This window comes from Gymnoscopelus braueri (assembly GCF_963280865.1).
Source record: "Gymnoscopelus braueri genome assembly, contig: SCAFFOLD_51, whole genome shotgun sequence".
Classification (NCBI taxonomy): domain Eukaryota; kingdom Metazoa; phylum Chordata; class Actinopteri; order Myctophiformes; family Myctophidae; genus Gymnoscopelus; species Gymnoscopelus braueri.
Window position 1 is genome coordinate 1 of NW_027660372.1, and position 27,318 is coordinate 27,318.

General features: G+C 43.7%; 1 protein-coding gene across 1 annotated transcript in view; it reads left to right on the forward strand.

Annotated features, from left to right (window-relative positions):
* Positions 1 to 6: 6 nt before the first annotated feature.
* The window catches only part of LOC308081616 (uncharacterized protein), a gene marked incomplete at its 3' end in the record, with an annotated part of 67,267 nt that continues 39,955 nt past the window's right edge, over positions 7 to 27,318 (forward strand). The window contains exons 1-3 of the mRNA XM_080457975.1: positions 7 to 51; positions 3,864 to 3,950; positions 6,095 to 6,206. Of these exons, the coding sequence (XP_080314101.1) occupies positions 3,892 to 3,950; positions 6,095 to 6,206 (171 nt within the window). The 5' untranslated portion in view covers positions 7 to 51; positions 3,864 to 3,891. The remainder of the gene's footprint in view (positions 52 to 3,863; positions 3,951 to 6,094; positions 6,207 to 27,318) is intronic.

Genomic DNA, 27,318 nt, shown 5'->3' on the forward strand with positions numbered 1-27,318 from the left:
TGATCCATCCAAGGATGCACCACCTCTGTCTTTGAAAAACAACCCTTCAATGTAAGACATTCATTTGGGTGATTTTGTTGAATATTGTCATTATTCAGTCATAACACAGAGCACTGTACATTTCACAATTCAACTGTATGCATCAACAACGTCCGTTTATCATCTGGCGTCTGGCATTTTGTTTTGTAATGCAATTTTGGGTCATGGGTGGGATAGACTGTAGGAGCCAGCCCTATCCAAGGTCTTGAAGGGCGGATCCAAAGCCCTGCGCTCGGTACCAGCGCCGCTTCTTATTGCTTCACCAATCTATGTCCCCGCAGATTCCGCCCCAGAGGTAAAATAAAAGTGCGGTGGGAGCGCGCCCTAAAAAGTGCATTTTATTATCATGGTCCACCCCTCAAATACCCTCTGTGAAGATCTGGCTTTTTTTTTTTACCCTTGAGAAGCTTACTTTGGTCTTCATCAAAAGAGTGACACATTCTGGAGCATGTGGTGGTCCTCTACATCAGGGGTGTCTAACTCATTTTGGGGTCGGGCCGAATTGGTCAAATGGTGACTTGATGTGGGCCGAAACCAGTTGCGGACGCGCATTCGCACTCACACGCATTTAGTCAGCATCTGTTGTCTCAGACACTGCCACTAACTACGTAGATCACTTTTTTTTATGTATTAAGAAGAATAGCTACTTTAATTATTGACATTAAAAACAAACAATGCAATTTGTAAGGAGCCCCAATAAACCATTTTAAGTAGAATAATTCAATTTGAAATTAAACAATACCTGGTAATGTGTGTGCGTGGTTAGGTAATGATTACCATGTTTTAAGCCACGTTTTCACTACAGTGCCAGAATTTTTCCAGCAAAATAATTAGATTTATAGAACAACAGTGGTGTAAAGTAACTAATTTTATTTACTCAAGTACTGTACTTCAGTAAAGATTTGAGGTATTATTACTTTACTAGAGTATTTTCAATTTCCAGTACTTTTACTTCTACTCCACTACATCTCAGTCATTGCTATAACTACAGTATATCAAATTCTTGGCCGAAACCGAATACCGAATATAGGAAACACTTGGCCGAATGGCTGAAAATTATTATTTAAACAATATATATATACATTTTTTTCAATATTATTTTGTACCATTGCTGTCATGGCTATGCCTCTGTTGTAGAGCTACATGATTATGGCAAAACTTATCATAACTATAATCCATATTTAGATCAGTTATTTAAAACATATTTATTTATTGTGTAGAATTATTTATATACTATTGTGTAGTAATGTAATACAATATGTCTCAAAACATTAGCATGCCATACAGTTGAATTATTGCACATTAAATAAATATGATTTCAAGAAAAAAAAACTAATATTGAATAGCCTAACAAAAGGCAATATAATGTCTGCAGTTGCATTATTGCACACAGCCAAAATGCATCAGTAATATTAGGCCTGCCATTCCTTCCTTTTGGAGAAGTTACTTTCAGTTTCATTTCAGAAAGACACACACACATTTACAACACACACACACACACACACACACACACACACACACACACACACACACACACACACACACACACACACACACACACACACACACACACACACACACACACACACACAATCAAAGTCAACTTAGCGTTCACAGCTGGTGTTAATTATTTTGCCCTGCAGGCTCTTAACTATCACTGGTTATCCTACTAATGTTACACCCTCTGACAAGTGGATTCTACTTTTCAAGATGAGAACAGCAACACTGGTTATTAGTTTGCATGGAAGGCTATTCCTTTCTCACTTCTTCAGTTGAGACGGTGCTGTGTGAGGGGGGTGGTGAAGGGGGTGCGGCGGGGTGCAGAGAGGAATGCAGCCGCTCTCTCTGCTCCTCCAGATGAGAGACGCAACTGGTAGGGGAGAGTGGGGTCCAACGACGCACCCTTTTCTATTTCCTTCCCTGCACAGAGATTACTTAATTTCATGTAACCATACTTTTTTGTGAACAAGAGACACTTGTCCTCTCCCATTACCCGCAGTCCGTTTTAATTTTAGTGAAACGAGTCGAACGCAATCGGTAAGTAAAGTGACGTTGCGCTACTCTCCGCACACGGCCGCCAGTCGGGACGAACGGTGCATACACAGGGGTCGGACGGCGCGGTCGGATGAAATGTCCTATAACAAGTACAAACGTTACATTTCTGGCATCTAACTCTCATTGATGCTTCAGTAGAACCCTACGAGCAAATGACCATGCTGATAGTCAAATAAATGTATCATGTTAATGTCCCCTCTGTCTGTTTCCTCAACTTTGTGTTTTACACATGCACCGTTCGTCCCTCCCTGTCCGTAATGCATCGAGTGGCTTAATGCGCCGTTCGTCCCTCCCTGCCCTCCCCGGATGTTTTGCTAGCTAGCACAAAAGCTAATGAATATTTTTCAATGGAACCTTCACTGAGAGTTAGCCCACAGATTAGCCTAACAGACAAAATCCATTTACAATCAGCACCAAATAAACACAGCAGTACAAATGGAAAACACTCAAATAGGGTATTTTTTACTACAGTGATCAGATGTATTCATCTATATTTTGCTGTTGAAAAAAACATCGGGGCACATCGGTTTGTAGGACTCCGACAACGGAATCCTCTCTCTCTCTCTCAGGCTAGAAATCAAACCTACCATTGATTAGTTCAACAGGCTGCGTTAGATTAGAATCTGATATTATTCTTTCTTGCCCATCCTTTTGTCCAACTCGACAGTTGATGTTCAAGATGTGTTGTACTAATTCAAATCAAAAGAAAAACTAATTATTTGAACACAGCACATAGCCTCACAATCAGGGGCGTAGCCATGGGTGGGCATAGGTAGGCCTGGGCCCACCCATTTGGTTTTTCTGCCAAACCCTAAAACAAATTGATTTTTTTTTTTTTGAACAGAAATCTTATTTTTTTAGCGGTGCCAGCCGCTCTACATTTGACCGTGTGTGTTTGCGTGTCCGTCCGAGCACGGCATAAGCAGCTGCAGCACAAACAGGACACAGTGCCACACACACACACACACACACACACACACACACACACACACACACACACACACACACACAGACAGTGTACAGAGTACAAATATTTAAAAAGTAAATACCTTGAGTAAAAATACTTAAGAGTACTTATATTGAGTAAAAATACTTAAAAGTACTCAAAAAGAGTAAAAATACTTAAAAGTTGTAAAAATTTGTAAAAAATACTTTAAAGTAAATAAAGTGACTAAAAATACTTTAAAGTAAATACATTGAGTAACAATACTTAAGAGTACTTAAATTGAGTAAAAATACTCAGTAGTACTCAAATGAGTAAAACCACTTAAAGGTTGTTAAAATGAGTAAAAATACCAACTGAATGACAGCACACACTCATCAAACAGAGTAGGCACCGCTTACTCACACTGGGTGTGATTTTTATATCCTATTCAGCCATTTTGATAACAGTGTATATATAGGTATCCGAAATCCGCCACAAACCCGCTGAGAAAGTGTCTAAAACCGCTAATAACCGCAAATTTTCGCTCGCGCTCACAGTCCGGCCACACATGCACGCGCGCGAATATAAAATCATTGTTCAAAACAATAACATTACTGATGGATATCCATGTTAGAAAGCTAAACGGTGGGGGATATAATTATAAAAAGAAAACCTCACAGAGGTGCAGTATTGCTACTGAGTTTGTAATATGGAGGCATACGTTTATAACATAAAATATCGGACAATGTCATCTGTTAAAATGTTATTGACATAGTGATGTTTACATTCATAAAGCTTATAGTTTGTATTGTTAAAAGTATTGATTTTGTTTTGTCATCAAAAGCCAGGAGAGTTGTAACTCTGCTGAGGACATGGCTGATAGTGATCGGTCCAAGGAGACACCTCTGAAATTTAAAGAAAACCCTCTAAGGTAAGACATTCATTTGGGTGATTTTGTTGAACATTATTATTATTCACACACAGCACTGTACTTCATTTAGACACTTCAGCTCAGGAATAACCAATACCATTTATTAACCATTTACCATATTGCATATATAACCATTTACTACACTATTAACATTTACTCCAATGATATTGCATTCAGATTTGGTGGTTTGACTCTGCTCAAGTTATATTACAGATTACCTGTGCAAGCAGGACAACAGATCTGAAATCACAAACCCCCCATAGCAGAGCATAAAATACAGTTTTACATAACATTGAACCTTCAATGCATAATAAACTACCACATATCATAGTACAATCCATAGAACCACAGTACAATACACAGAACCACAGTACAAACACAGAAACAACCTATAACAATATGAACTAAATGCCACAGGGAGGAGGCCGGGGAGGTGGAGGGAATTTGAAAACAAACAGCTGTACAAGAATCAGAATCAGAATCAAACTTTATTGTCACATTACAGGTAATATGGGTGAAATTCTTAATTGTACAGGCCCATTAATGCAGTTAAAAAGATAGATATAATAGAATAGAAATACAGTAAAGTGCATTTAAGAGAGTGGCTAATGTACATAATCATTTAAGGGAAGGAAGTGTTCGTAATGGGGAGTCCAATTAAAACATTGATCAGATCATCTGTGCATTAAAAACATTGTTCAATGAGTTCAGTGCACAGTGTCCACATGCTCAGTTCTCATTCAACAGTCTTATTACTGCTGGATAAAAGCTGTTACAGAGTCTCGTGGTGCTGCTTCCGATGCTCCCCCATCGCTTGCCTGGCCGTGGGTGCCGCAGCGACTTAAACAAACCATGGCTGGGGTGGAAAATGTCCTTGATGATGCTTCCGGCCTTAGCCACACACCGTTTCCGATGAAAGACCTGGAGAGGGGGAAGCTCACCGCCCACGATGCGCTGCGCCGTTCGCACCACTCTCTGTAGTGCCTTTTGTTCGGCTGCGGTGCAGTTTCCGAACCAGGCGGTGGTGCCACTCGTCAAGATGCTCTCGATGGTGCTGGTGTAGAAAGCTCTCAGGATGCGGGCGCTTACTCTGAACTTTTTCAGACGCCGGAGGCAGTAGAGCCGCTGTTGGGCCTTTTTCACCACCTGTGTGGTATGCGTTGCCCACTTGAGGTCCCTTGAAATGTTTATTCCGAGGAACTTAAAGTCATAGACCTGTTCCACTGCAACACATTGATGTGGATGGGTGCGTGCTCTCTCTCCCGCCTTCTGAAGTCCACGATGAGCTCCTTGGTCTTATTGACGTTGAGAGCAAGGTTGTTCTCCTGGCACCACTGTGTCAGTGCTCCGACCTCTGCTCTGTAGGCCGTCTCATCGTCATTGTCAATCAGGCCCATCACACTTGTGTCATCCGCATATTTGATGATGACATTGGAGCTGTGTGTGGCTACGCAGTTGAAGGTGTACAGGTTCTGTCTATAAAAAGCGAAATCTCCCTAAATGTAGGCTAAATGTTCCAATAACTATTTTATTTGTGACCATGTGTTATGCAAGCACAATGAATAGGCTTAGTTTTTCTTATGCATTGTATCATGTATAGGCTACTGTAGGTTTTATACTGTAGGTGACAACCCCGCGTGGGGTCCCACCGTCCCACTGTTGGCTCGTTACGCCACTGTGTCTGACACCACAATAATGATTATTGCAACTACAGGGCAGCACTCTGTGATTTTGTCTATACATATACACAACCTGTGTACACACACACACAAACACAGATCCCATAGGTTGGGGGGCTGTAACCATGACGACAGTCCCATCGGCAGAGGCAAACTCAGAATATCTGTTGTTTACAGCAAAACGCAAATAAACATCTTCAATTGTGACAAAGACAAAAAAGGGGCTTCCTCACGGTGTGCATATGCTAATGATAAATGGCCATGTGCAAGTGCAGAGCAATTGCTTAAGCCAATGAGGAGAACCAGACAGACTGGCTGACTGATATTTCTAAAATTATATGTAGGATAGTAGTTTCGCACTGTGCAGTGCTCGAGCCCTAATAATAATAATACAAAATGTAATCCATGAAATATACGCACACAGTTAGCATAAATGTCACTGCTGTTGTTGTCGCTTGTTAACAGAAGAAGCAGCAAAGACAAAAGGACAATGGGGAACCTCCTATCACCTTTCCTATCACGTCTCCCATCACGTCTCCTATCACCTCGAGGGAGAATTATGGGGATACAACACATGGTATGTATTTTACACACCAAACTAACTGATGTTCAGAGCGGAGTTGTTTAAATGCATTGTAGACATTTGGTATCAGTATGCATACAAGGTAGCTCTGTAGCCTACTGGCAGCATACATACGAGTTAGCTCTGTAGCTGCTGGCAGCATGCATGGAAGTTAACTCTGGAGCCTACTGGCAGCATAAATTCAAGGTAGCTCTGTAGCCTACTGGTGCCAGTTGAGCTTGTATGCATGCTGCCAGTTGAGCTCTGGAGCAAACTGGTAGCAAGAATACAAGGTAGCTCTGTAGCTACTGGCAGCATGCATACAAGGTAGCTCTGTAGCTACTGGCAGCATGCATACAGAATAGCTCTGTAGCCTACTGATAGCATGCAAAAAAGGTAGCTCTGTAGCTACTGGCAGCATGTATACAAGGTAGCTCTGTAGCTACTAGTGGCATGAATACAAGGTAGCTATGTAGCCTACTGGCAGCATCCATACAAGTTAGCTCTGGATTCAACCTATGTATCTATATATGCTACCAGTAGGCTACAGAGCTACCTTGTATGCATGCGGCCAGTAGCTACAGAGCAACCTTGTATGCTTCCAGTAGCATAGATATAGAAACCTAGATACCTCATTGGTCTCTGCAGTTCGTTGGAGCAACTGGTATCGTGGCCGTCATTTTAGTGTAGGCAAACTGAGGCTCAAAGTGACTACTGGCCAATCACAGCGCTCACAGCGCATTGACTACTGGCCAATCACAGTGCGTCTTTTCCGGGACTTGTCAGTGCAATGGTTCTCAACCAGTGGTCCGGGGACCACCAGTGGTCCTTGAGGGGGTTCCAGGTGGTCCCCAGCTAAATGATGGAGAGTTGATAACCAAATGGACCCTTATAGATCTTTAAATCTTGAGTATAACATTTCACACTCTCACTCTCAAATTGTTAAACATCTGCATTATTTACTATATATTAGAGAACGTAAAGAATTGTTATTTTGACGACATCTTATCGAACGATAACAACATATTCTAAGTTTTGGGTGTGAGAGGCTAAAGCTCATCAAACGGTGTTCCGTGGCTCAAATGGCGAATAAATAATGGACCTTGATATGAAAAAGGTTGAAAACCACTGTTCTAATGCATTTATGTCACTGAAAGCATAACATATAACACAAATACTCCAAGACAGCAAAAGCATAGGAACATAGGAACCTGTTTAAACTGTAAAACAGTAAAAGACGATTTATAATTGCACAAATCCAGAGTGTGGAGTTTGCCAAGTTCCAACTAACTAGATGCTGCGCAGCTGCTGCCTTTTAAAGGGTTAAGAGCTGGGTTACAAAAAGACCCGCCCAACCGAACGCCCCCTTCTGTGACACACGCGGAAGCTTGCCTACAGCTTTCCTACGCTAAAATGGCACCCGAGATACCAATGCCTCAGAGTCGAAGGAGGCGTCTACCTTTATATGTCTATGTACAGTAAGCTACAGAGCTACCTTGTATGCATGCTGCCAGTAGCTACAGAGCTACCTTGTATGCATGCTGCCAGTAGCTACAGAGCTACCTTGTATGGATGCTGCCAGTAGGATACAGAGCTATCTTGTATGCATGCTGCCAGTAGGCTACAGAGATACATTGTATGCATGTTGCCAGTAGGATACAGAGCTCTCTTGTATGCATGCTGCCAGTTGAATCCAGAGCTAACTTGTATGCATGCTGCCACTAGCTGCACAGCTACCTTGTATTCATGCTGCCAGTAGCTACAGAGCTACCTTGTATGGATGCTGCCAGTAGGCTACAGAGCTACCTTGTATGCTGCCAGTAGGATACGGAGCTACCTTGTAGCAGCATGCATGCAAGTTAGCTCTGGAGCCTACTTGCAGCATGCATGCAAGTTAGCTCTGTAGCCTACTGACAGCATGCAAAAAAGGTGGCTCTGTAGCTACTGGCAGCATGCATACAAGGTAGCTCTGTAGCTACTGGCAGCATGCATACAAGGTAGCTCTGTAGCTACTGGCAGCATACATACAAGGTCGCTATGTAGCCTATTGGCAGCATGCATACAAGGTAGCTCTGCAGCTACTGGCAGCATGCATATAAGTTAGCTCTGGATTCAACTGGCAACATGCATACAAGGTAGCCTACCTTGTATTTATGCTGCCAATTTGCTCCAGAGCTAACTTGTATGCATACTGCCAGTAGCTACAGAGCTATATTTTATGCATGCTGCCAGTAGGCAACATAGCTATCTTGTATTTATGCTGCCAGTAGCTACAGAGCTACCTTGTATGCGTGCTGCCAGTAGCTACAGAACTACCTTGTATGCTGCCAGTAGGCTACAGAGCTACCTTGTATGCATACTGCCAGTAGCTACAGAGCTACCGTGTATGCTGCCAGTAGACTACAGAGCTACCTTGTATGCATGCTGCCAGTAGGCTAAAGAGCTACTTTGTATGCATGCTGCCAGTAGCTACAGAGCTACGTTGTATGCTGCCAGTAGACTACAGAGCGACCTTGTATGCATGCTGCTAGTAGCTACAGAACTACCTTGTATGCTGCCAGTAGGCTAAAGAGCTACTGTACCTTTCATACAAGGTAGCTCTGTAGCTACTGGCAGCATGCATACAAGGTAACTCTGTAGCCTACTGGCAGCATGCATACAAGGTAGCTCTGGAGCATACTGGCAGCATGAATACAAGGTAGCTCTGTAGCTACTGGCAGCATGCATACAAGGTAACTCTGTAGCCTACTGGCAGCATGCATACAAGGTAGCTCTGGAGCATACTGGCAGCATGAATACAAGGTAGCTCTGTAGCGTACTGGCAGCATGCATACAAGTTTGCTCTGGATTCAACTGGCATTATGCATACAAGGTAGCTCTGTAGCTACTGGCAGCATGCATACAGTACATGGTAGCTCTGTAGCGTACTGGCAGCATGCATACAAGGTAGCTCTGTAGCCTACTCGCAGCATGCATACAAGGTAGCTCTGTAGCTACTGGCAGCATGCATACAAGGTAGCTCTGTAGCCTACTGGCAGCATGCATACAAGGTAGCTCTGTAGCTACTGGCAGCATGCATACAAGGTAGCTCTGTAGCCTACTCGCAGCATGCATACAAGGTAGCTCTTTAGTCTACTGGCAGCATACAAGGTAGCTTTGTCGCTACCGGCAGTATACAAGGTAGCTCTGTAGCCTACCGGCAGCATACAAGGTAGCTCTGTAGCCTACTCGCAGCATGCATACAAGGTAGCTCTGTAGCCTACTGGCAGCATGCATGCAAGTTAGCTCTGGAGCGTACTAGCAGCATGCATACAGGATAGCTCTGTAGCCTACTGACAGCTTGCAAAAAAGGTAGCTCTGTAGATACTGGCAGCTTGCATACAAGGTAACTCTGTAGCTACTGGCAGCATGAATACAAGGTCGCTATGTAGCTACTGGCAGCATGCATATAAGGTAACTCTGTAGCTACTGGCAGCATGAATACAAGGTAACTCTGTAGCTACTGGCAGCATGAATACAAGGTCGCTATGTAGCTACTGGCATACAAGGTAACTCTGTAGCTACTGGCAGCATGAATACAAGGTCGCTATGTAGCCTACTGGCAGCATGCATACAAGGTAGCTCTGTAGCTACTGGCAGCATGCATATAAGGTAACTCTGTAGCTACTGGCAGCATGAATACAAGGTAACTCTGTAGCTACTGGCAGCATGAATACAAGGTCGCTATGTAGCCTACTGGCAGCATGCATATAAGGTAGCTCTGTAGCCTACTGGCAGCATGCATACAAGTTTGATCTAGATTCAACTGGCAGCATGCATACAAGGTAGCTCTGTAGCTACTGGCAGCATGCATACAAGTTAGCTCTGGAGCATACTGGCAGCATACATACAAGGTAGTTCTGTAGCATACTGGCAGCATGCATACAAGGTAGCTCTTTAGTCTACTGTCAGCATACAAGGTAGCTTTGTAGCTACCGGCAGCATACAATGTAGCTCTCTAGCCTACTGGCAGCATGCACACTGTCTCCTCAATCCGAGTTGAGTGGAGACTGAGAAGGACTGCGTGATGCAGTGAAGTAGCCGGACGCTAGCTAAACCTGCTAGCCACAGCCTCATGGTCTCTCCTCACAGAGACAAAGGAATCAGCTCATCTCTCCTCCCCCCCCCAATGGACAGGCGAGCATATGCATCCACATGTGGTTGGCAACTGAGTTTATTTGTGAGGGCAGATTAGCTATTATTAATCATTGATCTTTCTCTTTTCTTTATGACTTTAATCCCTTCTCCTTTAGTAGATTAAAATGTGGCCATTTCCTTATTTGACCTTATTGATCTGATCAGATTGTAGATCTGTTATGTTGTAGATTGTTGAGATTTTAACCAGTTTCATCATCTTTTGAGTTATTGATCTTTTCCCCATTTCATTGGTTGTTTTATTATCATCTACATAGGATTTATCTTAATAAACACTTTATTTTGATATAAACGGAAGTCCTTTTCCAAATGATTTCAACTCATATATTTCCAATCAATTTCTAACCAGAATCCATGCATCATACTGTGTCCAAGATTCTTACGTAGCCTTTTTCATGGTTGTGTCGAGGTGCAAATTAATCCCTTAATTTGCGCAATTCCTTAATTTTTGGTGAAAATTAATATTTTGATTTTTCATAAAAGATTTTTAATATTTTCATAATTATATAACAACTACGCCGATCATAACTTCAGCATGGTACAGGACGTAATATTCCATAAATCATATAAATATAATTTATGAATTATTACAATATATATTGATATATATTGAAACTTACGTCACTGTAATAGTAACGTGAGTTCTTGTCAGACTTGCAATAAATATCCCAATAGTATTACTGTAAACAGAGAATAATGAATGACACACTCCTTCTTAATAAAAATAGTCTCAGAAATGTATTAAGGAAAATAAATTCACAAAAATGATCAGAAATGCCACTGCATTTCGTTGTACGTCATAACTATGTGATCTTTCATTCAATGTTTAATGACAGGCTGGTGCTGTCATCAAAGGTCATGACTTAGACCTATGCAGGTTCCAATGTAGGCCATATCTTGAGGGAGGCCGGGCATGTAACACCATGCTCTCCATCAATATATGCTAACTACTAAGGGACCCGTTAGATAACTTAGAACCAAAAGGAAAGTATTAGTTCCCCCCACTCAAATGAGGGCTTAAATGTTAGTAGATAAAGTGGAACCTAGGATATCATGTCGGGGAAGAATTGAGCAGAAATTAACTACCACGCTGCCTGGAAAAATGACGTATCATGGAGCCCTTTAGGAAGGAAGAAGCCTACACATACATACAGCATATCGTCAGATGGTTGCCATAATTTCATGTTTCAGACTCATACGACCTGGTTGGGAGCCCTTTTGTGACAGTCTTTTTCCAGAGTCCAGCGAGCGGTCAAAACTTTAGTCTCTGGGAGTCGAGACCTCCCAGAGTGCCGGAGCTGCAGAGGAGAGCGTTATAAAGATAAAGATAATTCCTTTTAACAGGACGTACATGAAAGTCCTTGCGGGCTTGTTTCCAATGATGGCCTGTGAGCAATTAGGGGTTAAGAGTCTTGCTCAGGGATAAATTTCATTTCATCGACACGCTGACCTGGCCTGGAATCGTACCCGGGGCAACCAGGGCCTCTGGCTCCCTAGGCGGGCTCACTAACCACTCAGCTATGGCCGCCCCTTGGTGGGAGAGATAGTATGATGGGTCTGTGCCCAATACAGTCTCCCACCCCCCTGTTCCTCTGGGATCAGGTCATCATCTGGGTTGAGGAGTAGCAGAGAGGAGAAGCAGGAAGAGAGGAGGACTGGTGCAGGAAGAGAGAGGGGGAGAACTGGGTGGCCAGTTCTCTTATAGTGAGAAGGAGGGATCTTCCTCCTTCTTGGCCCATTGGGGGGCGTGTCGGAGGCAGCTGGAGTGGCAACCTCCTTCCTATAATATGAAAACTAAAACTTCTCTGCTTAACTATCTTGGGGACTTTCTATTAACACATTTGGCTGGATATTTGGAATCACAATGAATTTAGAATTGTCAAGATACTAATCATGACAGCTTTATGTCCAACAGGCAGCAGGTAAGCATCGAAGTCTAATTTACAAGAGAAGCATCACATTTAAAAACACCAAGTTCATATTATTTTGGTAGTCATAATACAGGACAATAATTATATATTTTAAAGTCACAGAACATAACACGTAAACAGTTTATTCACATTTATTGTCGCTCATGGTCTTGTGTTCCGCCAGATAGTGTGTGTGACACTGTGAGCGCTTGGCAGGACATTCTTTCATGTTGAAACAGTCTCAGGTTCCATCCTTATCTCGAAAGACTGGCTGTGTGTGTCTGGTGAAACAGTCCATGGGGCAATAACGGTTTCCTGTTACGCTGTGGACAGTTGGGGCCGGTTGACCCACGGTGAGGGAGGCCATGGTTTTGGGACAACAATGTATTTTTAAAGTCACAGCACATATGATGATATGGGTTCTATTACCCATTCCTAGGTGACACACACAACACATTCAATGGTTCCTCTCTTCACCCGACTTGGGCCATACCTGTGGGCCTTTGGTTCAGGGAAACAATGATTTCACAATGTCTTTATCCCATTGTCATAGTGGGGAAAGTAGAGGAGCGAGTGTGGGTGTGTGTGTGTGTGTTTGGTGAACGGGGGGGTGTGGAAGCAGGCAACGGACATCTACATTCCTTTCCCACCTTATCTTTACGACCGGGCTTAGACCTTAACTCCCTTTCCTGGATGGAGCCCAGGGTCCGTGGCAAAAGGGGGTTTTATGACCAGGTCACTGTGATCGGATGTCAACAGCTGTCCGGTGTGGCCTTCTGTGAGTCATCCCGTGGGGGGGCCCGATATAACCCCAATATCCAAAAATGAATGTATCTGCATAAGTCCAATTTTGGGGGTGGTTATCACTACAATTATTATTAATATTTCCCATCATTATTACGCCATGTCCGCTACACTTGCATACTGCGCTGTCTGCCAGGCCCCGCTCCTTCATGGACGATTTGAAGCGACAAACCCCAGTACGGAGGCAGTTCAGTAGGGTCCAATGCTGGTGTGGTAGATGTTCTCCTTCGACTCCATCTCCCGGGTCTTGGATGTGATGGTGCAGATATGTGGGCTCAGACGACTCCCATTCCTGCTTCCAGGAAGTTGCCAGCCATGCACTTGTAGACACGTCCTCAGGGATGGAAACAAACATCTCTTGTTGTACCGATATCTAAAGCTCAACCTAACTTCAGATCCTCCCTTCGGTCCAGGGACGTACACACGTAGATAGATTTGATGCAAATCACTCGACAACAACAACACGAATACCAGTACTGTCTTTTGGTAATTTATTAACTATAATAACACACACACATTCTCACATAAACACACATGGTTACCTAACTAAACTCTCACTTGTACAGTATTGCTACCTTCAGCCAGCCCTAGAAAATCTACGCACATTAGACCTCTATAAAATGGGTGCTAACGGTAACACGAGTTGTAGATGTGTTGTAGCAGCAGTAGTAGTTGTAGTAGTTGTAGTAGGTTATTTAACTGGAAAAACACAAAACCACACGAAAGAAAATACCATTAATAATATGAAAACATGCATAAATAACTAACAACATATATGTGTACAATAAAAGAGTTTCTCACACAGAATGATCACTTTTCATGCACAATTGCCTTACCAGCTCTCAATCTACGTGCAAACGCTCTCTCACGCTGCGATGGACTGAAACTTGCTGGTCAAAACAACTCTTATGCGCACGCGCAAGAACACATGTGGAACTCTTATACCAAAACACACATAAGTTTCAATTAAATAAGGACGCTTCTCATATACTAACTTAATGGAATAATTCTCATAAAAAAGTATCCCTGACATCACACATGCCCCCAGGATCCAAGACCCCAAAGAACATATGTAAATGCAGTAAACACGATAAACTAAAGTATTTACAGCAACAATCATGACGTCATAGCAGCGGAGAAGAAAAAGACCCCTTCTCTCCTCTAGAGGTCGCTCGCTACCAGTCTAATGCCGGTGAATGTTTGTAAACACAATTAAAAATATATATAATATGGTCGAATAGACCCTATAAAACCCTACACCTCCCACTTGGGCTATGGATTGCTTCAATCTAATAGGCCATACACATAGGAGTATACGAGTGTCTTATAAAAATTATCAAAAAAAAAATAAGAATAATAATAAAAGGTTAGGTCCGAATGAACTTCCTTGAAAGTCCGCTGCACGCAATCCGTTCATTATGAACCGTACGGAAAACAGCGTCCGCACGAAGAACAGAAAATAACGTCATGTGTCAAAGAGTATAACTACATGAACACTGCTCCTCCACTGCACTCAGGCAACCTCCGCACGTCCCTGCGGAGGAAGGCAGAGCGTCCCGCCACTGTCAACGCCTCCCACTGTGACGTTGCACGGTCGACCTGGCCCAGGAGACGTCACCCAGAGCCCCCCGGGGTCTCCGCACTCCTCAGAGGCAGACACCGTTACATCTGGGGACCCTGGCCCACCATCTCCCCTCCTGACCTTCCCCCCACTCATCCCAGAACTGCCATGCTGCGCCCCCGTGGCAACACCCTTTCGCCAGACAGAGTCCTCTCTGAGCAACTCTGGCAGACCCAGTGCCCCCAGCCTGCACTCCGTCCCTTTAAGCCTCCCACTGTAAGAAGACCGGGCCGAAGTCGTCTCCGTCGCACCAAGCCTCCCACTGCGAGTAGACCGGACCCAGGGCAGCTGGAGGTAGAGGCCATCTAACCTCCTGATGGCGTCGACTCCGCTCACGATCGCCTCCAGTCCGGGTGGGCATCTGAGGACGGGGCCCAGCACCTCCGGATCTCCCATCAGGATGCCGCTGAGGCCTGCCTCCCTGCACTCACTTGCAGGAGCAGCCACCCCGATCGTCTCCTCCGCAGTCTCCTCTCCTGAGGTCTCCTTCACCACCTTGTGTGCAGGAGCAGCCTCCTCTGCTGCTATCTCCTCCACAGCTTCTTCTCCTGAGGTCTCCTCCATAGCCTCGTGATCAGGAGTAGCCCTCCCTCTTGCTGTCTCCTTCACGGCCTTCTCTGAGGAACTCTCTTTCACCTCGACAGTCGCCGTCCTCATGGAGCGAGCAAGGTGTGTTGACTGGCGTGTGGACCCGACCCTTGCTTCCTCAAAGAGGTCTGGGTGCACCCCACTCACAGTCTTTCCCAGAGGGCCGCCCCACAGCACCAGATCGCCGCACTTCATTAATCGTTGAGGTGCCAAACGACCCTCTCTGGCACTTATCAGCATGTCCACCTTCTGCGGGCGCCTCAACTCACCCGGCTTGACAGCTCCTGGGAAAAACTTCTCCAAACTTTTTGAGTCCACAGTGTAGTCTATTCGAGCAATCTCCTCCAGCCCATAACAAACCATGTCGTGGCTCTGCAAGGTCCCCTCCATGTCCACTTTGAGAGACACACTGTATTTCCTCGTGTCCACAGTTGTCTCCATCCCCCCCACACCATGCACCACCAGCGTGACAGGCTCACCCACAAGCCCGAGATCTGCTGCTGCCTGGTGTGTGAGGTAGTTAGTGTCAGAGGCGAGATCAATTAGGGCCCCCATCCAGTCCCCCCTCCTAGTCGTGACATCGACCAGCATCAGGAGGACTGGATGCTCACTGCCCAATAAACCCCTGTCTTCGCACACTGTTGCTGCTGCTGTGTTTGTCACAGCCTTGCGAACACCCTTTAGTTGCTCCGGTGTCAGGCCTAGCTCAGCAAAGATGGCTTTCTGTTGTGCGGTTGGACCCCGAGGCTCTCTTGCTTGCTCAGCGACCCCTCTTGCAGTGTCTCTGTTGGGGTGTGCTTCGAGGCATAGCAGGTAATGGTGATCCGGGAGATTATCCCTCCTCTGGCATTCTGCCATGCGACACAGAAAGTTTTTTCTACACGCTCCCTCGTGCGAATCCAGACACTTAAAACAGGCCCCCACTTTTCTTGCATGGTCCCTCTTTTCCCGTGCATTAGCCTCTCTAAATGTCTGGCAGTGATACACCTGGCCAGCATGCCCCCTTTGTCCACACAAGTCACACAAATCTTGTGCGGTGCTGCCTGCGGCGTCACTCGCTGTTGCCTTCGTAAATGCCCCCTTTTCCTGTCTGTCACGGGGATTCGGGTCACCCGTCCTGGCGGTGCCCGGTTTCCTCGGCAGCAACTGTTCCCTCCGCAGTAACACAGATTTCTGATCAGCCAAGAACTGCATTAGCTTGTTAAACATGTTCCCCTGGTGGACCCCGTTGGCAGCCTCGCACTGGAAAAGCAGCCACCTGTCAAGCATATTGTCCGGTAACTTGCTCTCCAGTGACGAGACCACGAGACGATTCCTCATGACGTCCTCACAATTCAAATCCTCCAAATCCATCAACGCACTTTCAATAGCGTCGATTAAAAGTAACGCCTCTTTCGGTTGATTATTACGCACGGAGGGCATGTCCTGTAACTCCATTACAATCTCATTGGCAATTTGAGACACATTACCGTATTGACCGTCGAGCACTCGAAAAACGTCCTCCGAGCTTCTGTACCGCGCCAGTTTGAGCTCCCGTTTCACCGCGTCCGTGACACTGTCCAGCAGGTGAAACAGGCGCAGGTCACGTGATCCAGTCAGTTCGGCCAGTCTTTGTAATGTGTCCCAATTCTCCCTCCAGCGGTAATATTCCCTTCTTACCCCACTAAACTTGGGCAGAGTCAGCGGTGCAAGAGCAAACCGAGGCGCCGCGGCCCCTAGCAACGGGGCAGCGCTCGTACCGTGCTGTGACGCAGCAGATGATCGCCACGTATCACCGCTGTCCGGCGGCTGTTTAGAGTCCCCAAAATCCGGCGGTAATCCGACCAACCTCCTCGCTGGTTTCGGTGATTTGCTGGTAAAAGGCACAAATTGAGAAATTAAGCTCCCATGCTGCAGTTGAGACGTGCTCCCCGGACCGCCTCCTGAGGCCCCGGATAAGTCCACTAACGCACCGTCGACGCTCCGTGCGTCGCCGCTGCTGCCTCCTGGTGCAGACTGAACCTCCGTGGCACTGATCCTCCTACTCGGATCAGGTACTAATCCAACTGCAGCCAATGTACTTAACGTCTTATCCTTTTTGTCCTTATAGTCCATGCAAACGTTCCGCATACCAACTACCTCTAGATCGGGGGCGAAAGGGGAAAAGGCCGTCATAAATTCCACCAAATGTCCGTACCTATTATCCAAATCGTCCCGCATCGATCTCCGAGCTCCGGGGGTGAAGTTGTCCGCCGACGCTATGTCGCGCTCACACTCGTCAACAGCCTGCTTAACGCGATCCAGCCGATAATCAAACTGGCTTGACAAATGTATTTTCCATACAGCCTCCCTCAGCTGTTTGGCTGCCTCGTCCACCTTGTCGCCACTCTCTTTCAACCTCCCGTGCACCGCCGCTACTTCCCCTGTATTGTCCCCTGTAGCATCAGGATCCTCCAGTGCTTCCACATAATCGCTACTAGCGTCCATTAAAATGTCAAACTCATCCTTAAGTGCCGTTATGTTAGCGGACATTTCAAGCTCGGTCATCTTGTCTAGGCTAAGATTGACTTTCGTTAGCCGTCTGGACAAGGTTGCTTGCGCCACAGAGCGTCTCTTTTTTAGTCCAACTAAAAGTACGTCCGCCATAACGGCAATGGGATGGTTAGCAGTTACAGGAAAAAAGGGAAAATAGTCTATAGGTGCCTCTCCTGGAGGAATTCAAAGCAATGCTAACAAAGGCTTATGGCGCCCCCTGCTGGTGGTATTAGGTCGGTGCCTCCTTACCGTCCCTAACTCCTTCCGGGTCAGCGGCCAGTCGAACCTGCGTCACGTGATTCAGTGTTTAGCTAGTTAGCCTTAGCACAGTGTCTAGCATAGCAACTTAGCTTTCCTCCAGCGCTAGTTAGCATGCACAGTCTAGCTTAGCAAAACAATCGGCTCATCGTCCGACAACATCACACAGTCAATGCAGAAATCACACATTTCAAAAAGCACACATTTCTTTGATGATGATGAATTTGCTTTGGTGATTGTTGTCGGCCAGCCGAGCGCGTCCTCCTCTCGGACCGGGTCGCAGCACCGCGTAGTCAGCTCTTTCGGTGAAACAGCTGGCTCTCCCGCGCGTCCTCGACGCTGCTTGTCCGACTCGGAACCGAACTCCCTCCCTCCTCGTGGGGGTTGGTTTGGCGCCGAGCTGGGCAGGGTTGATGAGGTTTCGCCTCTCCCACGACGAGCCTCCGTCGAAACGAGACCCACGACGTTGAGCTAGCCTAGCCACTCCTCACGTGAAAGGCTACTCCGATAATAACACCAATCTCCGTACTTTCCTCGTCGCACGGGCTGGCTGTTAAATAACTGTACCGATATCTAAAGCTCAACCTAACTTCAGATCCTCCCTTCGGTCCAGGGACGTACACACGTAGATAGATTTGATGCAAATCACTCGACAACAACAACACGAATACCAGTACTGTCTTTTGGTAATTTATTAACTATAATAACACACACACATTCTCACATAAACACACATGGTTACCTAACTAAACTCTCACTTGTACAGTATTGCTACCTTCAGCCAGCCCTAGAAAATCTACGCACATTAGACCTCTATAAAATGGGTGCTAACGGTAACACGAGTTGTAGATGTGTTGTAGCAGCAGTAGTAGTTGTAGTAGTTGTAGTAGGTTATTTAACTGGAAAAACACAAAACCACACGAAAGAAAATACCATTAATAATATGAAAACATGCATAAATAACTAACAACATATATGTGTACAATAAAAGAGTTTCTCACACAGAATGATCACTTTTCATGCACAATTGCCTTACCAGCTCTCAATCTACGTGCAAACGCTCTCTCACGCTGCGATGGACTGAAACTTGCTGGTCAAAACAACTCTTATGCGCACGCGCAAGAACACATGTGGAACTCTCATACCAAAACACACATAAGTTTCAATTAAATAAGGACGCTTCTCATATACTAACTTAATGGAATAATTCTCATAAAAAAGTATCCCTGACATCACACATGCCCCCAGGATCCAAGACCCCAAAGAACATAATGTAAATGCAGTAAACACGATAAACTAAAGTATTTACAGCAACAATCATGACGTCATAGCAGCGGAGAAGAAAAAGACCCCTTCTCTCCTCTAGAGGTCGCTCGCTACCAGTCTAATGCCGGTGAATGTTTGTAAACACAATAAAAAATATATATAATATGGTCGAATAGACCCTATAAAACCCTACACTTGTGCTGTCCTGTTATAGGGGTGACGGGACTTAGTGGCGCTGCCTTAGTTGTTTCGTGCAGGATATGCCAGTCATGTTCTTGGGCTTTCCTTGCAAGTGCGAGGTTAGCGGCCTCTCGTCGGAGGCCGGCCAGGGCAATTCCCGCTAGGAGGCAGGTAGGACACGGGGGCAGCCAGTTATGATCCGAAGGGCAACACAGGATCAACCTTCTTCACGTGTGGGCTTCTACTCCAGACTGGAGAACACCAGAGCTTGCATGGAGATTTGTAGTGTCCTGGCGGAGGCACCCCAGTTTGTGCCAGCGAGGTGGCTGATAAGCGAGACCCTTGATGTCACTTTGGCTCTCACTTCTTCAAGGTGTTGTTTGTAGGACAGTGTCCAGTCCAGCCGAACACCAAGGTACTTCGGGGCTAGTTGGTACTCCAGATGCTTGTTGTCGACGGACACTGACAGTTCTCTATTTGCCTAATGGAGCATTCTACATTCATATAGTAACAGTGATTAAACTATAAGACTGCTTTCACTGACTGTGCCTATATTATGTAGATACATTTAATTAAAAAAAATAAAGATAAAAATAGGTCTTAGAAACATTGGGCCTGATTCACTAAGCTTCGGTACGCATAGATTTTTTTAAAATGCGCAAATACGCGATTTTTCACGAACTGTGTGTGTGTGTGTGTTTTGGTGTAGGTATACTCAAACTCACGTCTGCTTGGAGGCACTCTAATCATGCGTGGCTGTTATTTGAATGCCTTCATGCATTTGATGTGTGCGGGAGCAAATAGAGTAGTACCGCCTGAATACCAGCACCCACGCATCACATAGAGTAGTACTGCCTTTATACCAGCGCCCACACATCACATAAAGTAGCACCGTCTGAATACCAGCGCCCGGCACATCAAATATAGTAGTACGTCTGAATACCAGCGCCCACACATCAAATATAGTAGTACCGTCTGAATACCAGCGCCCACACATCACATATAGTAGTACCGTCTGAATACCAGCGCCCACACATCAAATATAGTAGTACCATCTGAATACCAGCGCCCACACATCAAATATAGTAGTACCGTCTGAATACCAGCGCCCATACATCACATAGTAGTACCGTCTGAATACCAGCGCCCGACGCATCAAATATAGAAGTACCGTCTGAATACCAGCGCCCACACATCAAATAGAGTAGTACCGTCTAAATACCAGCGCCCACACAGCAAATAGAGTAGTACTGCCTGAATAGCGACCACCCATCAAATAGAGTAGTACTGCCTGAATACCAGCGCCCACACATCAAATTGAGTAGTACCGCCTGAATACCAGCGCCAACACATCAAATAGAGTAGTACCGCCTGAAAACCAGCACACACTCATCCAACAAAGTAGGCACCACATACTCACACTGGTAGCCCTATTACGTCTTAATTACCGCCAGGTCTTATTCCTTAATTTAAGACGTGGAGGCGTGACCAATGCCATTTTGTTATTATGGGTGCTGTAATGTGCGCACTGCACCAAGGTGCTATGCTGTAAAACTGCCCTGAAAACTGTCATGGGTGTATTTGGGCGTTACTTTAATCAATCCAATCACAGTCCCCGCTGCCATTCCCTTTAAGATCAGCCAAGACTCAGTGCTATTTTCCGTGCATTAAGCGGTGAGACCAAAAGAGAAAGAAACCTCACATTGAAAGATGACATGTCCAACTGCAGACATGGCCGTCATAACCACTGTAGCCTCTGTCTAATTATGTGACTGTCTCCAATGTCCAAAACACATTGATATCTCTTGACAAACCAACAAATATTCACATTCTCAGTTGCCTATTATTAAAGCATCTCCCCCTTCTATCTATCTCAGCGCAACAAGTGGACACATCGGTATGTTTCGCACATTAGTGAGCAGGTCTGGAGATTTGGGGAACAACTCGCCAGTTGAGAAAGGGTAGAAAACAGCAAATTAAATGCGATTTTTTTGTTTGTTGCGTTTTTTTTTCATATTAACACAGTTCGAATGTTGAAGAAGGTTTGTATTGCAAAAGATAGTCGTTTAAGAATCATTAAATGGTTACATTTATATGGCAAAGTAGGCTGCTTTTTTTGCGCATCTGTGTGTTATTTTGGGGGGTGGAGAGACACTTGGCCGAGATTTGCATTGTGGTTTCGATTGGTCATGGCTAGGCATTGTTCTCCGGTTTCACTCCGGTTTTGAGCACCGCCAATCTTCCCACGATGAGCCAGTGTTGCCAGGTATTTTTATTATAAGTTAGGCCCCAAGATTTTTATTTGAAAATAGCAGATCTACAAGCTCACAACGCGTCGCTCGTGATGCGACGCGTTGTGAGCTTGTAGATCTGCTATTTTCAAGTAGCCGATGTATACAGTAGGTTTAAAGTGCTCATGTGGCCCATTGTCGCTTCTTTTGGGCTCGTTTTCCTAGACCTGGTTGCTTATTTCTCTCACAGAACTGGCAACTGAAACCGTGGTGTTGCTAAACTTGCTGCTCACAGCAAAAGTCGCTCTGATCTGCTCAGCAGAAAGGATTATTCATTCATTTTCAATGTTACAAAAACACCCCAAACCAAAGAAATTATGTTGCTCACATGTTGCAAACACAGCAGCTATAGGTGAGGGCGGCCCCAGCTAAACAACAGGCCGCTCGACGTTCGTTTGTATGGAACATTTTCACTGAAGATTGGACAAAAACAACGGTGGAGTGACGAGGCTAGTCGACGAGCTTAGCATTGTTAGCTAGACGTCAAGCGTCATGGTTGAACTTACACCTGGTGTTTGCATTTCTCCATTTACAACTTTTACATCTACATAAACGTTCAGATTTCAAATATAAAGTGCTTATCTCATGGCCACGGGTGTTATAATTATATACGGGCCCTCATAAGTACCCGTATCTTCCGTATCGTTCAATAAAAAGCATTTTGATCCGATTGGTGGCCATTGTCTCCGTTTTCTTTTCAACTACATGGCCGCCGATCGGATTAAAATGCTTTTTATTGAACGATACGGAAGATATGGGTACTTAGACCCACCTGAAATGAATTATAACATCCGTGGCCATGATGTAAGCACTTTATATTTTAAATCTGAACGTTTATGTAGATGTACGGGTTGTAAATGGAGAGTGCAAACACCAGGTTGGAGTTAAGCCAGGACGCTGTGCGTGTCTTTATTATTAATAGGTAAACCTCGACTATAGTTGACTACCAGTGGGTTAAATTTAGTGGTGGAAGAAGCACTTGGTGGTAGCAATACCACAATATAAAAAGTAAAAGGCCTGTGCTCAAAATGTTACTTGAGTTCAATCAAAGTAACTTTCTCCCGCGATAAATAATCGATATCCTGCCGAAAAATATCGATATTAAATAAAAATTATTTATTTTTTTTAGTTTGTGATACGTTGTTTTTCCTACTCTGTATTTGTGTAATGATGATTTTGAACTGTTTGGTGCTATTTTATGTGTTTATGAATTGAATACAAGGACTATCGTGATATATCGTTGGTGAATTTTCATGCAATATATCTTGATATCGCAATATATCGATATTTTCAGATATCGTGATATATCGTTGGTGAAATTTCTTGCAATATGTATCGAATATCGTGATATCGCAATATATCGAACATCGTCGAATATCGTGATATATATTGTTATCGTGGGCCTAATATCGTGATATATATCGTATCGTGAGGTACCCATATCGTCCCACCCCTAATACTAGTATTGTCTTTTATTATTGATTTATTGCATTTTTTATGTTTAATGTTCATATGTATCTGACTGTGTGGTCTCTCTGTTTATGGTTCAGGGAACTTTGTTTACATACATTGTGGTGGACAGGTATTGTGTATAGGGTATAGACACATATTTACAAAAAAAATTTTCCTCTTTCCTGATGGCCACTAAAGATGAATAATGGCTATTCTATGTAATTGTCATAGATTCACAAATTGGGGCGTTGTCCCCGGGTGTTTGCACTCAGTGATCAGTGTATCCTGCCCTCCTTTGTCTTTTTATACCTGTCTCCTCACTCTATTCAGTATACCTGACGAAGACCACATCGGCCGAAACGTTGTTACCTTGACCGCTCTACTAATTAAATTTGCCGGGAGCATTACATTACATTACAGTCATTCAGCAGACGCTTTTATCCAAAGCGACTTACAATAAGTGCATTCAACATAGGTAGGGAACAAAACTACTAATCACCAGAAGTCTTAAGTGCATTTTCTGCAAAAACAAGCAACCAAGAGTATACCTAGCGCTAAGGTAAAAGTGCAATATATCAGCTACCTACTTTCTTAAACAGATGAGACAAAATAGCTAAATCAAATGAGCAAGAGCTAAAACAAATAAGTGTATCGACTAAACAAGATCCAATAAAACAATACAACAATAAAACAAGAGTTTGTACAACTAGTTAACAAGTAGGCCAGGCAAAGAGGAAGGGTAGTGTTTCCTGAAGAGGTGGGTTTTCAGCCTGCGGCGAAAGATGGGCAGGGACTCTGCTGCCCCGACATCAGTGGGAAGTTCATTCCACCACTGTGGGGCCAGAACAGAAAAAAGTTGTGACCGTGTAGATCGACCAGAAGGACCCTTGCGCATTAAGACGGTGTGCGGACCCTTTTCTTTTGTTCATGTTTATTTAGTCGGATCCAGCACCCGTTGCAATTCTTGGATGTGCGTGCACCTCCTAACCGCATTGGAAGGAATAAGCCTTTGAGATGCCACCTAGAGTGGAACACGAGTCTTTCAGATCGGATAGATTGAAACGGGCTGAGTAGGGCTTTCTGTCCATACGTGCGTAATGTGTGCGTTGTCACCGGCCGACGTTTGCTTTTTGCTTGATATAGTTTGATGGAGAGACAATGCAATCATGATTGATACACCTCACAGATTATAGAGAACTTTGAATTATAACAATCGGTTGAGAATTGACTGAGTACGGCTATACAGTGGTCACCTGTTTACCTACGCGCCTCAGTCTCTGAAAGGTACCCACCATAGCCCACCATAACCTTAGGTTGTGAAAGGTTGGGGGTGTGGCTATGCCTTGGGGGGGTGTTTTAAGTTTTTCATTTTTGTAATACAGTAGGTGGACAGTAGGTGGCAGAAGAGAGCAGAAGAAAGCAATTTCTCTACACGCAGTTTATTTCTTAAAAGCAGAAGTCATTAGAGAACTTATGAATGCAGACAATTTATCATTTAATTAATAAAACAAACTTATTTACTAGAGTATTTTCAATTTCCAGTACTTACTTTATTTTATACATAGGCTATTTGAAAATAGCTGATCTACAAGCTCACAATTTTCAAAATGCTATTTTCAAACATTTTACACAACAGTGTATTTTCAAACATTTTACAGTGGTGTAAAGTAACACATTACATTTACTGAAGTACTGTACATAAGTAAAGATTTTAGGTATTTTTTACTTTACTAGAGTATTTCCAATTTCCAATAGCTGTGCTTTTCAAATGTATAAAATATATAAAACATCTTTTGAAAGTAGCAGATCTACAAGCTCATCCCTTGAGCATATAATAATAATAATAATAATAATAATAATAATAATAATAATAATAATAATAATAATAATAATAATATAACAATATTATTATTTATCCCAAATCAACTGCTGTGTTGTAAATACTTCTTTCCTCTGAAACGGAGACAGTCAAGTCAGTCTAGTGGCTAAAGCTGATGTCCAGTGATTTTACGGCCCGGGTTTGAATCCCACGCTTGCAAATTCCATGCAGAATGTCCTGTTTTTTACCACAATATAAAAATACTCTGTTACAAGTAAAAGGCCTGTGTTAAAAATGTTACTGAGTAAAACTACAAAGTACTGGCATCAAAATATTTTCAAACATTTTACACGACAGTGTATTTTCAAACATTTTACAGTGGTGTAAAGTAACAAATTACATTTACTCAAGTACTGTACATAAGTAAAGATTTTAGGTATTTTTTACTTTACTAGAGGATTTTCCACTCTCTCTTTCTCTCTACTTGTTATGCAGAAAGTCCTGTTTCACACGTTATGTCAAAATTTTAAATAGCAGATCTACAAGCTCATAAGGTGTAGCTTAGTTCTGCTATTTTTAAATAGACAACGTTTATATAAGGTTAATGGTTAATGTATGTTTTGTAATAATAATCAAAATCTACAAAGTAACTAAAGTTTTCAAACATTGCGCATCGCATGTGTGTGTGTGTGTGTGTGTGTGTGTGTGTGTGTGTGTGTGTGTGTGTGTGTGTGTGTGTGTGTGTGTGTGTGTGTGTGTGTGTGTGTGTGTGTGTGTGTGTGTGTACAGACATACAGACAGTAGGGGGGAGGGGAACATGATAGCAAAACCGGTTATGATATACTGTGTAGCCTATGAATGAAAACAAACTGCAATTGAAAACATGTAGTAAAAAATAAAAGTGTGCTTGTGTGTGGGGGGGGGAGGGCACAACTCCTGGGCTCCAGAGTCCATTGTGATGACGTGAAGTTTGGCTAGAGACAAACAAAAGACCCTGGCCAAGGTGTTAAACCAGTTAATTTGCATGTCATTGCATGTCGTTGACAGACAGACTGATAGCAGAGATTTAAACAAGCCATATGGCTTGTTTAAATTGGGGTCCTTAGTTAGTTAGTACATTATACTCTGCTGTCTTCATTTAACTCTGTTTCACATTCTAAAACAATATAATTGTGCCGGACAGTAGAAATTAGTGAATGATGTTGAGGTGTTTTTTTGTTTACTGGAGTACTACTGTATTTTTACTTCTACTCCACTACATCTGCAGAGGCAAATATTGTACTTTTACTCCACTACAAATATTTGAAAACTTTAGTTACTAGTTAGGCTACTTTGCAGATATAAATGATTATATTATAAAACATATACATTAACCACTTTAGCCCTATATTATACCACGGCCATTAGAAAATAGCCGATCTACAAGCTTGTAGATCGGCTACTTTCAAACATTTTACTACTTTTACTTTTGGTACTTTAAGTATATTTTGATGCCAATACTTTTGTACTTTTACTCAAGTAACATTTTGAACACAGGCCTTACTTACTTTTTTTAAATACATTTTGATACCAAGCGCCACCTTGTGGCTGAACGGCCACACTACACTTTCTGATCATTTCAATGGGAGGCGCTAAGAATCTGTGGGCGTCAACTTTGAAAGGTACCTAAAGAAACATCTGAAAACCTCTGATGTCCAATAGGCGGCCGTTTGAAGATCACGCATGAATGAACAGGTGACCACTGTAGTTAAATGTGAGTACTTTTGCTGCCTATATATGCATCCATTACATTACATTAAATTACATTACAGTCATTTAGCAGACGCTTTTATCCAAAGCCACTTACAATAAGTGCATTCAACATAGGTAGGGAACGAAACTACTAATCACCAGAAGTCTTAAGTGCATTCTCTTTTCAAACAAGCAACTAAGAGCATACCTAGCGCTAAGGTAAAAGTGCAATATATCAGCTACCTACTTTCTTAAACAGATGAGACAAATAGGAAAATCAATTGAGCAAGAGCTAAAACAAATAAGTGTATCAAATAAACAAGATCCAATAAAACAAGAGCTCATACAAATAATTGACAACAAGCAGGCAAGGCTAAGAGGAAGGGTCAGGGTAGTGTTTCCTGAAGAGGTGGGTTTTCAGCCTACAGAGAAAGATGGGCAGTGACTCTACTGTCCTGACATCAGTTCATTCCACCACTGTGGGGCCAGAACAGAGAAA